Genomic DNA, 13,145 nt, shown 5'->3' on the forward strand with positions numbered 1-13,145 from the left:
TTTTCAGGAGGCAACATGACACCATGCCTTTGAAACTTGTGTAAATTTCATCTTCCTGTGCATTTTTAGATGATGGATAAGTAAAAAAAAAATATTTTCAGGGCTGTATGCTTCTAGGTAAAGATAAGAACATAAAATTGGTTCATTAAGTTGAGAACTGGAACACAGAAGAAACACTATTCTGGCCTTACAGGTTCTTTCCTTCTAATCCATTTTTTTTTGAGCGATCCTTCATATGTGAGGATGATTGGCAGATAAAGACTGTATTCCTGCAGCATTTTTTCTCATCCTACCTCTGACTTCAGCAATTGTAGCGAAAGAAAATTTGCTTATTTCTTGAAAATAATACCAACAGCAAAAAGTATCATGAATTTGTATTTTATTCAATCCTTTGGCTACAATTTTGGCCCATTGTTTTTTAAAGGCAACATAATAGACATTCTACAGGTGTTTTACTCCTGCAGATAGTGTTGATAATGGAAATGACTGTTCCAGAGTAGGATAACCTGTGCCTGTTGTTCTCTCTTCTTTTCTGAAAAACCCCAGAATTACAAAATGACTCTGTAGGTTAAATTCAGACTCAGGAAAACCGGCTGGGAGACTATTTCCTAGATGGTAACATTAAAATGAGCAATCAAACTTTCATTCACTTCAGCAAGACTGGGAGTGTAACCAAGTTTACCAAGACTCAGAGATCTGACTCTACAAATGCATCGTTTCCAAGGAATCATGGTCTCAAATTGAGATAAAACTAGTTGAAGTTTGTTCCTTATTATATAGAATGGAACCTCACCAGAAAGAAAGCTGTGTGTTGAGTGGATTTTCTGATGGCTAATGTCATAGAAATCCTGATCCTTTTTCCATTAGGACATTGATATTATAATTTCCTATTGGGGTTTCTTGTATCTAGAGACTGCATACAGAAGCCTTTCCATACTTCGACATTCAATAGATCATTACAGCAAATCTATCCCTACATTTAATTTCATAAGATCTGTAAAAATATTGACTATTTTGGAGTGTAGTGGAACAGACAGAAACACATACACATAGAAAATATATTTTCAGAAGTTTTATTTCCTTAAGAAGTCTGTTGAATGAAAACCTTTTATTGATTTGATGAAGGTAGAAACTTACGACTGCACACACAGAATATTTTGTTGCTTTAAAGGTATAAATTAATAATGTCCTGTTCTTTTCAATCAGATGGGTGGTTTTTGGAAAGAATTGTTATAAAAGAAGTCTTCTACCCCTTTTCTGCACATGTTTTTTTTCACAATGGCTGGATCAATAAACGCTCCAATGAAGATTTTATAGAAGTTGCAGTTCCGCTCAAAGGTAATACAGGCAGAAGTGTCCTTCATTTCCATGCATCACTCCTGCATGGCAGAGCAGATAAAAACTGGTAAAAGTTTATTTCACACAGTAGGAAGAACTCAGCATTGGTACCCCAATGGTGAGGGGCACGAGCCTGGACCAAGGTGAATCACGCCTTCTGTAAACAAAGGGGAAGAAATTATGCCTGGGATGGAGAAATTTGAAATGGTAGTATTGAAAGATTCTCCTCTGGCAGGACATTTCCTGTCCTTGGACCAATATAAAGAAAAGAGGCACGGCCTCTGTGTGAGTGTGATATGAAGCCACTGGCCTGGTTTTCTATCCCTCCATGGGACTAACATGAGTAATGAGGGGATTGTAGCTTCGTTGTCTGAATTTCCTGTGCTAGATCCTGCACTAAGAGGCAATATAATATTTTGGTTGGTACTGCCTTATAGCAGATAGGGGCTCTAAATATAGGTTTGCTTTTACTGCAGAAACATCTGTTACATCTCTTCCCACCGAAAATTTAGAAACGAAAAGTAGAGGACGATGGCAAACATGGGTGCACTGCACACAAGTACCAGAAGATGCTCCTAACATTCAAGTTGTTGCATTTGGAAGAAAAGGGAAATCCCCTGCACAGAAAGTTCAAAATCTAAGTGATTCTCCCTTTTTGGTTGGTTTGTTTTATATTTCATGCAAGTCTTACTGAATAGTTTCAGTAAAATAAGAATTGTAGCCAATATGTAGACATTATGTAGACTGGTTGTTGGTTTTTCAGTGTTAATGTTTATTCCTCTATGTCTTAAATAAACACAGCTTGGAGAACTTCTCACCTGTGGGCCAAAACATATCACTTAGAAAAACTCTCTTGAGGAAATGCCAAATTTGATGTGAAAAACCTCATTAACTTAGAATTAAGTGAGGAGAAAAGAACCGACCTTGAAAATACAGAATTCAGTTATACATTTCCTTCCTTTGTTGTGTTGGCCTATGCTCTGCAACCAATTCCCTCAGTAAAAAATAGATATATGACACAAATGAGAGTCCAAATTAACTTGCACTCTTAGTAGGACTTCCTCACCCTAACTGTAACCTCATTGACTAATATTTTTACCTGTAGTATGTATCTTTTTATTGGCTTTAAAGTATGCCATGCAAACTGTTGCATAAAACATATAGTTAATTATCACTATTTCTTTTCTAACAGTTGACCTTTGGTGATATTGGAGATATAACAAAAGTCTCCTTTGTGTTATGTGGTCCATCCTTGAGAAGAGGAATTAAGCTTCACAAGGTATTCCAAGTATAACACGTGTAAACTTGCAGTGTTTTTCAACATAGCGGTAAATAACTTTTGTTGAGACACAGATGGTCTCAGTTACCTGGTATCTACAGATGACTGCCTACAGCTTGCAGGTCTCTTTGTGGGCAGCTCGACCTTGTTTGCACCTGCTGAAGTGCATATTGCTATAGCTCTTCACTGTGTGCAGACTCATTCTGCACAATTCATTGTGACATGGAAGGCAGTGTCTCCTGCTGATGTTAGGAAATGTTAATTCCTGCATGGAAATACTGACAGTTTCCAGACTGAGACCAGCCTACCTGTGGAAGCCAATTAAGATAATATTCAGTATCTATTCTTTGCAAGATGGTCATCAGTGGGCCTTAAACCTCTGATTGTAGTTTAATACATCTTTAAGAATTCTCATAAAAAGGAATGGAGAAAGGACTTAATGCTGTCAATCTTAAAATAGAATTAGAATTTAAAAGTATATTTAAACTTGAAGGTTAATTCAAGGGAAAATTGTGTCAATGAGCTCTGCCTATAGGCAAGGGCAAAAAGCCCCACTGTGGACATAGCACTGAATTAATATGAAGTCAGCAGAAGAATGCTTTCCTGAACTGAGCCACAGAATCCCTTAACCTTGCTATGGATTTGAAAGATCAAGGTGATTCCTTAAATGCATAAAGACTCCAGAAACTGTTCTGATGAGAAATGCTAGAGACAGCTGCATTCCAGACTAAAATATGAATGGGCTCGTGGCTCTCATAGAAACCCTGAGTCTGAGCTTATGAGCTCCTCTGGGGATAGAGGAGGAGTTTATCTTGTATTTTCTCCCCAGCTAATTTTGTAGCCTCAGTTTAGGTTATAAAAATGGAAAGAATAGGTAAGCAAAGCTAATTTCTCCTTTTAAATATACATGTCTAAGCCATTTGATAAAGCATTCCAAAAATATTTTGACACTTTAATATATCCATTATGTAATATAAGACTTCAGCCTCTAGACCTGGTGGCTCAAAATACAGCAGAAAATTCATAAATGTAATAGTTTGCTTTCTGCTTTCTTTTCCATAACAACCCTAAGCATCTGGCTAAGTGATTTTTGTCTGTACTTTCAAATACTTCACAATTCATTCAATTATTGGCTTATTAGTAGTTATAAATTGTTATAATCTACAAGTTAGTAGGTTGCTATGGACCTAAGCAGTCTCTTGTATGCATGTGCAACCCACAGCATAAGCTGCAGTAAATTCTATTGCTTTTGCCATTAATATGCTTATATCTAATACTAATTTATTAGTGTATTTATAAATTAGGTATTTTTTATATTTTATTTTATATTTTTATTTTATATTTTATATTTTGCATTTTATATTTTATAGTACAGTTTTCCGCAAAATTCTGTAGTGAATTATATAACCTTATCTAAAATTTATGTATTTTCTATAACTTCTGAAGATTTATGTACTATAGAATGAGTAGCTATTTCTTGTTCCAAAAGAGTTTCTGGCTTTTTCTAAAATAGAATACACACCCATTTCTTATGTTAGTTTAGAATATAGAAACTCTATATCATTTGAAGATGAAGTTCACACTTAGATGTAATCTTAGAACTAGCAAGAACTTGTCAGGTATGTATTATTTTAAGACCATAATCTGCATAAATTTGCACACCTCATTTTTATAAGTCCAGTTTCTGCAGGCTGTCTGCCTGCATATGCAGGTAAAACTTAGTGCAATTTTAAGACAGACAGGAGTTTGTGATATTGTCCTGGGGTGATTAACCCTAAACCAGGACAGATATGTATTGATTTTTATGATATTTCTATGATATAGAAGTTAGGAGGAAATATTTTTATATAAGAAGAAATTATATATTTAATATAAAAAAATTTGTTATTGCAAATGCAAAATATAGGTAAACAGTGGGCTGTAATTTTAGTGGAATTTATTACTATCTAAATAAACCAAACTTTTATTCAAGTAATTAATGGTTTAAGTCTAGAAATGGATGTGGGGTATTTACTTTCATCTGGAAGCCCTGTAACTGACCTTGTAAAGCACTGGACAGATTGAATAAGCAATCATGGAAAATGTTAGGTTATTGCATTTCTAAGAACTCAAGGGCAAGACAATCTGACAAAATTTTTAAGAGTGGTACTGTCAAATTCCCAATAATTTAATTTATCTCATTTGGTTATATAAATATTTATACATCTCAAAGCTTGCAGTTGAAATTTGTGTGAGGAAATCTGTACTCAGGATTTGCAAACATTTGTATGTGTATTCTGCACAATGAGCACAAAGTTTTGCTGTTGCAGTTGTTGTCAATACAGGAAAGAAGTGACCACAATAATTTTGGGAATTCCTGCCTAAGAATATAAATTATTTACTGTCCTGATGAAATTAAGTTTTTGTTTCTTTTTGTTTCCTTTTGCTTTTTTAAAATGTCTTGGATATGCTATTTCTCTACAACGAGATTCTGAAGACTGAAGACACTGTTCCTGCAAACTTGCAGTTATTAGCTATTTATGAAGTTCAATATTGCATGTAATATTGAAATGTTTCTGCATAAACTTGATAGATTTTCACTCTGTATTTTGTAACCTGACCTAGGGTAAGATACATGATCTGAGTTGACCTCCTGTGAATCATTTCCACCTTGACCCTCTGCAGGGATATGTGAGCTCCTAAGGCTGTGCTTCCTCAGCTGGTTTGGAAGTTCTAAGTCCACAAACTTGAAACCTAATTTCTTCACTCTCCAATAACTATTTAAAGCCAAGTAGAATGAAGCTGGACCTAAGCTTGCCCATTCTATTGAATTTAATTCTTCAAATAATTTGTTTCCACTGGCAGCTCTGAAAGCCACTCCACACCTAATCTCTGCCAACTTTGAAAATCCTACCTGAGATAGAGCAAGACTCATTTAAAAACATAAAAAAGTAGCAAAGCAAATGTTTTTGCAAAATGGGCATATGCTATTAAGATTGATGTAACTGTATTCATTCATTTGACATTCTGAAATTGCAAGCACATACAGGTCAATTTAAGCTGTATCTCTCATTGGATCTTTACAAATGGGTCCTATGCTTGTGTTGATATTCAATGAAGAATACACCTGTAAACATCAGGCTGCAGAATTAGCAGATTGAAGAAGCTGCTGTAACTATTATGCAGAACCAGGTAGCTGTTGTCATGTGTGTGCAGGAGTCAGTAAATGGAAGAAATGTCAGTTTCTATTGGGATGGGAATAGGAAATTAAATAATTAATTAAATGAATTTCTTTCTCTGATTCTGTCTGCAGCTTCAGCTAAAAGACCTGGACACTAAACAAGAGTTGGGCTTTCACACTGAAGCCCCATGTCTGTTTGGAGAAGATGGATCTGAGATCGTGACAGAGCTTGCTGCTGTCAGGCCAGACCAGCCACCACTCAGGGGTATGCTGCTGAAACGAAAAATAAATTTATGAGCACACACACATACAGAATTGTAAACTGCCTAATAGGATGAACAAAAGGCACAAGATTGCAAAGCATTTTATATATATTGAAAAAACAGTCAAAATTACTTTTAACTATTTATTCAATAAACTGTGGGATCACAGAATCACAGAATAACAAGGTTGGAAGAGACCTTCAGGATTATTGAGTCCAACCCATGCCCTAAGACCTCAGCTAAGCCATGGCAACCAGTGCCACATCTAGTCTTTAAACACATCCAGGGATGGTGACTCCACCACATTCCTAGACAGACCATTCCTTTATACTTTTATACAGACAGTCCTTTATACTTTAGTAAAAATCTTTTTCCTAACATCTGACCCATATTTCCCTTGGTGCAGCTTCAGATTGTGTCCTCTCGTTCTGTCAGCTGCTGCCTGGAGAAAGAGACCAACCCTCACCTGACTACAGACACCTTTCAAGGAGTTTCAGAGAGTGATCAGGTCACCTCTGAGTTTCCTTTTCTTCAGGCTCAACAACTCCAGCTCCCCCAGTCATTCCTCACAGGGTTTGTGTTCCCAGCCCCTCACCAGCCTTGTTGCTTCTTCTGGATGTGCTCAAGTGTCTCAACGTCCTTCCCAACTGAGGGGCCCAGAACTGAACACAGCACCCCAGGTGTGGCCTCACCAGTGCAGGGTGAAAAATGACCTCCCTGCTCCTGCTGGCCACACTAGTCCTGATACAAGCCAGGGGCCATTGGCCTTCTTGGCCACCAGGGCACACTGCTGGCTCATGTCCAGCTGCTGTGACCAGTACCCCCAGGTCTCTTTCTGCCTGGGCACTGTCCAGCCACACCATCCCCAGCCTGTGGCACTGCAGGGGGCTGTTATGGCCAAAATGCAGGACTTGACACTTGGACTTACTAAACTTCATTCTATTGGACTTTGCCCATCCATCCAACCATTCCAGGTCTCTATGCAGAGCCCTCCTACCTTCCAACAGTGTCATCTGCAAATTTACTAATGAAGGACTCAATACCCTCATCCATGTCATCAATAAAGATATTGAACAGCTCTGGCCCCAGCACAGACCCCTGAGGGGCACCACTGGTGTCCAGCCCCCAGCTGGATGCAGCCCCATTCACCACCACCCTCTGGGCCCAGCCATCCAGCCAGCTCCTAACCCAGCACAGAGTGCTCCTGTCCAAGCCATGGGCTGGCAGCTTTTCCAGGGAATGCTGTGGGAGACAGTGTCAAAGGCCTTGCTGAAATCCAGGTACACAGCATCCACAGCCTTTCCTACATCCACCAGGCAGGTCACTTGGTCATAAAAGGAGACCAGGTTGGTCAAGACCTACCCCTCCTAAACCCCTGCTGGCTGGGTCTCATATCCTGGCCATCCTGTAAATGCTGCATATATGTATCTAGTTAAAGCATTTTCTTCTGTTTTAAAACAGCTGACATGTATTGTTTTCACTAGACTAAGTAAAAATTTGAAAGTCTGAAAAATGCACAAATCCCAGTTAGCATATTTTAATGGCAGTTTTCAGAAAATGATTTACACTTAGTGAGGGATTAAACTACAGATTACAAAAAGGCAGGTGCAAAGTTATAATGGCATGAATCACAAAGAGAAAATGCAGGGTTTTTTGAGGTTCTCTTCAAGCCCCATTTCTGCCCCCAAAGCCATATTTCATTTCATCATTGTATTTAAAATATGATATCTTCCTTTGTTCAGATTACATTTTATAAAATATGTAGAGAAGGATTCTTATTCATTATACTCTGTGAACAGAAGTCTTAGTTAAAATATTTAAAACTTTTTGCATGTAACATCTAACTGGAGGCTAGACTGCAAATGGAAATATATCTTAAGAGTCTGTTATAACATTTAATTTTTCACAGAACCCATTAAAAATCCTCTGTCATGCTGCCTCAAGGAATATGTACTGCATAACTCATCAGACAAAAATCATGGCAAGCCATCCTTTGTTGTGAAGAATAATAACAAAGCATATTTGTATAAATAGCTGAGCCATTTCTGCGGAACATATTAAATGATGTTGGCCATAATTCTCAAAATATGAGATTGAAACACAATTCAGCTGATCCAGAACAAAAAGTGGTTTTCATCATCTGTTATGTCTGTGTTTATTCCCTTGGTAAAATGTTAGAGTTGATAAATCCTTACTCAATTTTAGACCTGTAATTCCTACAAGAACTCCTGGCTTTTTTACAAAGCATGATAAGATCAGTCTGAGTCTTTCAGGTGATTCCAGAATCCAGAAGTAGGATATTTTCTCCCTCTGTAATGCAAGCATGGATTATTTCATTGATTCATAAAGGACATTTCATCCCTAATGCTGTAGTGTGTGTTGTAAGATACCTAGCAATCTATATGAAACGCAGAAAACTGATGTCAATTCCTATAACTTAATTCCTTGGTCTTGAAATTAATCTTGTACCTATGATATATTGGTTTATAATGTTTGCTAATTACATTGCTAATTTGGTAATGTCTTATGTCACTGATTTTTCATGACAGAAGTTCTTTACTTGATCAGCATCCATACAGGAGCACTGCCTGCATCAGGAACTGATGCAGATGTATTTATCACAGTATTTGGAGAGTGGGGAGATTCTTGCAAAAGGAGACTAGGGCACTCACATTTTGAAAGAGGGCAGGTTAGTATTGAGTCATTTTCCTTGCATGTTTGTTTGATGTATTTAATTTTATTATTTTCTAATACCGTATTTCTTTCAATTATAAAATACTGGCATGGATGTTACACTATGGTAACCTGTGGAAATAATGTTTTACTTACTAAATATAGGCATTTTGCCTGAATTGAGATTACAGTTTAAGAATAGTTTGAGTACCAATAAATTTTAAATCCACAAACTATCAGTAAATTTTCTTAGAATCTGGAACTGAATCCAATGACATAAAAAATTCTATGACTTAATTTTCACTTATTTGTGAAGCTAGTATAGAAATATCAGGGCTATTTCCTGTGACTGATTTTTTAATTTTTTTTTTTTAATCTGCCCAGATAGAGTTGAAAGAAAGATTTTAAATGTGTTACCTACTAGATATTAATTAATCCATTTATCTACAGAATTGCAAACAGGTAAACCTAATTGTAAAAATAATTGTCTGCTAAAGATAAATCCTAGGAGAGATTTTCTGGTCAACCTTTGCTTATTACCATATTAATGATTATATCTACAGCATGTTTACCCATACCCTGAACTCAGAGCACTTGATCAATTCATTCTATACAATAAAGAAGAATCCTCTGTATGTTTTCATAGTATTCCTTATGCTCTCTCGTGCCTGAGATGCCATAACTTTCCTAGGCAACCTGTTCCACTGCTTTCCTAGCCTTGCACTTAACAACTCTTCCTTCACTAGATTTACTATGTCTTGAGCTTAGAAACCAGTCACATCATTTTGTTCCAGAGTTATGCTCTAGTCATTGATACTTTTTCTTCCATGAATTTGTATAAATTCTTCTATAGACATAAGTGTCCACAGTCTCCGCTGTAAATTTAATTGCACTTGGTCTGCTACCTGAGTAAAACTAAATGTTCACATACTACTTAAATTTCATGCCACATCTTTTTTTGGAAGACACAATGAACATATTCTTCCATGTTGCCTTCTTTTTGCTTCTCCCTTGCTTTATAGACCTCTACCCTCTGTGCACTTGTATTGCTGCATTGTTCTTTGCAAAGGAAAATATCTCTTTGATCTTCCTACTTAGACCTTTCTATATATTGTTCTAACTCTTCAATAATACTTACTTTTTTTTAAGATGCTATTTTTCAGAGTCCCTCTGTCTTAGTCCAAACTGAGCTATAACAATATAAGAAGAGCTTTATGATGTTGATTGTCTGGATGATATTATTAAAAACACAGGTTAATCCTTGGCATTCCTGAGGGCAAATGTTTATGGACAATTAGAAGGGTTAATCAAAGGTGTAAAGGCACATAGTCAGTGACATAATCTGGAAAAGAAGTCTAAAAAGAAATGATTCAATTGGCATTTCATATGGATGATAATACAGAGGCAGTGATGCAGCCTCTATGTTAGTGATAAAGAAATCAGAGCCACTACACTGAGCAGCAGAGTGCTGAGAGTCTTCCCAAGCAGTTCCTTTGTTTTCAGGGAGCAGTTTTTGTGCTGTAGACAATGAAAGTGTTCTTCAGTTTAGGTATTATGTGTGTTCACACTCTTCATTGTTCGATAGGTTCCTGGGAAAGGGTTGAGCTGTGGGATGGCAAAATGTTCTGACCATACTGAGCTATTTAAGGTAATAAATATTAAAGCTGGTGGCAGAGACTGCAGAAGAACCTCATACACAGTGAATGGGTAATAAAATGGCAGATTAAATTCTTTGTAGCTAAATGAAAAACAGTGGCTGCAAGGGGGAATAACCCTTTAAATTTGCATGCAAAATGATGGGCTCTGAAATATGAAAGTAGTAGGATGCCATCACAGCAGAAGCAAACCAAAAGGAAAACAGAACTAACAAAATGCTTAGAAATTATTAAAAAAAACCAAACTCCAAAAACAAAAAAAAAAAAACCAAAACCCAAAAACAAACAAACAAAAAGCAAAACAAAAAACCAGCCACTTCAAAGCAGAAAACACAATCATGCCTCCAAAGATATTCAGTAGTGCAGATGCTGTGTTTTGTTGATTCACTTGTCTTAAAAAGTGCAAGAAGAATGTCAAGTAATTTGAAATATCTTCCATACAAAGAACAGTGAAGCAAACAAGTACGTTTAGTCTGGAAAAGATATGATGATCAGAAGGGTGAGGGAGATAAGAAATATAAAATGGCATAGAGAAAATTAACATTTTATTTCTTTGTGAAATACAAGAACTCAAGAATATTCAATGTAATGTGCAGGTGGCAGATTCAAAACAAAAGGAGGTAGCTTTTTGCTTGATGTGTAATTAATACGTTTTACTTTCTGGCACAAGATGTTGCAGATGGTAAAAGACATATTGGTGTAAAAAGCCATTGCACATTGTCATGGAAGACAACTTTCCACTGAGGCTGTTAAGTGCAAAGACATAATCTCTGGCTCAGGCAATCTCTGAACCACAAATTGCAAAAGGCTGAGAGATTTTATATTCAAGAAGCATCTCTATATATTTGCCCTGTTTTTCAACTCTTCCCTAGAAATCTGTTACTGGTAGCTGTTGGCAACACTATACTGGGCTAGATGGATCTGCAATTTAAAATACTACTACCAGTCTTGCATTCTTTTTACATAGAAGTTCATCAATAGAAAAGTTGGAATGGGGTTTTAACGAGAGTTTCTAAGAATAGAAGGTGAAAGGAAGAAGTGTAAAGGGTTAGCTGTCTTGAGAGACAAGATTATGTCAGCAATATCCCTGAAAAATGTGGAATGGACAGGGAAAAAAAACAAAGTTAAGGAAATTTGAGATACAAAAAAATTATATCTCTTGACTGATAAAGAACATGAATATAAGAAAAAGGTAGGAAGACAGAAAATTTCAACCAAGTGTAAGAAAACAGAGTAAAATGGGTTTGCAAAACAGTTTAAATAAAATCCTTTTGGCTTTCATTAATTGTACTTCCAGTAGTGTGTTTAATGCAGTTCCAAATGTCTTTATACTGAAGGGGAAAAAAGAAATGTAATGACATCAACCAAAAGTACATTCTTACTAATGCTGAGGGAGTAGGCAATTTAATATATTATTATGAGAATTCATTGATAACAATGGGTGATTATGACCACTGTTGTCTAATGAATGTTAATTATGATCACAAAGAATGAAACTAATGATAGGTCCCTTTCTCAATTAGAGTTAGCTGTGAAGGAACATGAATATTAGCAATACAGGCTATTTCCTCTAAGTCAAAGGTCATGTAGACTGACAGGAAAATTATATTTGGCTTAGAACTACAAAGAATAAAATTAAAAAGCAATGAGTGCTCCCGAAAAGTTATTTGCAAGATGTTCTCCCAGCTAGATCTTATTTTGGGCTACATAGACTTAAATGCAGGGGTATAACTTGCCATGGTAACTGTTTGAGGATATCGTGGAGATAACAAGGTATGAATGCTGGAAGTCCTAAGGCTGTGATAGGAATAATAACTTGGATGTTTTCTTTTACTGATCACATTGTGGAGAATAGTCTGACACAGACAGGAGAATGGACCAGATGACATAATTTGTTCTAAAAATCTTATCTTCCTTCATTGCTTTCTGGTCCTCATGCTTTTTCCTGCCTGGTGGCAAATTGGTTGGCAACAAATAAAAATTATAGCGTCTGTTTCTACTATCCATCTGGGGTTTTTTTAATGTCACCCACACACATGCCCATGTATCTACCCACCCACTTAAATTATCTCGCACAGAACACATTCATTCTCTCACTCACATAATTTATTCATCCCAACATGCACTAGTGCAGTTGCCATTTAGCTTTTGTTTACTGGTAGCCGTAGCAATATTTAAACAGATGTCTATTTACATCCGAGGAGCACATCAATTCTTGCCTGTATGCGTGCAGAGCCTTAGTTATAGTTTCTAATGCCAGTATCTTCCTTTGTTTGCATAGTCATCAACAGTATTTCTGTTCAGAGTTGAATAATACAACATTTCCTATTTGAATAATAGGGTGTCTTAGAATATAAAATACTTGGAAATGTTTAAAAATAAAATTCCTTATCTAAACAAAAATTTAAGTTACCAGGTCTATCCTGATTCTTGAAGAACTCCCTTTGTTTCAGCTATGAGGGATTAACTGAACTTCAATTTTCATGAGCTTTGTCTAGGTTTTTCAATCAGAGGTTTATTTCTACCTGAAACAGGGAGATGTTTTTTGTAATAAAACCTGAGCTGCAGTGATCATGAAGAAGAATAAATGTATATATTCAAGGATTCACATAGTCTCTGAAAAAAACCATAAGACTCCCATAGTTCTCCAAATATTAATGCCAAGCTATAACATCTTTCCTTATTTTCAGAAAAAGATGCTCCAACATTGGAAGGAATCTGTCTTTCCAAATGCAAGCTTCTCAAAGACAAAAGATAAGCTGTATGGTCTAATCAAT

At 36.4% G+C, this 13,145-nt stretch overlaps 1 protein-coding gene across 1 annotated transcript in view; it reads left to right on the plus strand.

Moving 5' to 3' along the window:
• RP1 (RP1 axonemal microtubule associated) overlaps positions 1-13,145 on the plus strand; it is a 161,297-nt gene that overhangs the window by 107,987 nt on the left and 40,165 nt on the right. Inside the window, exons 38-42 of the mRNA XM_058831135.1 lie at positions 1,207-1,338; positions 1,815-1,996; positions 2,531-2,617; positions 5,910-6,042; positions 8,590-8,729. Of these exons, the coding sequence (XP_058687118.1) occupies positions 1,207-1,338; positions 1,815-1,996; positions 2,531-2,617; positions 5,910-6,042; positions 8,590-8,729 (674 nt within the window). The remainder of the gene's footprint in view (positions 1-1,206; positions 1,339-1,814; positions 1,997-2,530; positions 2,618-5,909; positions 6,043-8,589; positions 8,730-13,145) is intronic.

Source organism: Poecile atricapillus, chromosome 2 (genome assembly GCF_030490865.1).
Source record: "Poecile atricapillus isolate bPoeAtr1 chromosome 2, bPoeAtr1.hap1, whole genome shotgun sequence".
NCBI classification, from domain to species: domain Eukaryota; kingdom Metazoa; phylum Chordata; class Aves; order Passeriformes; family Paridae; genus Poecile; species Poecile atricapillus.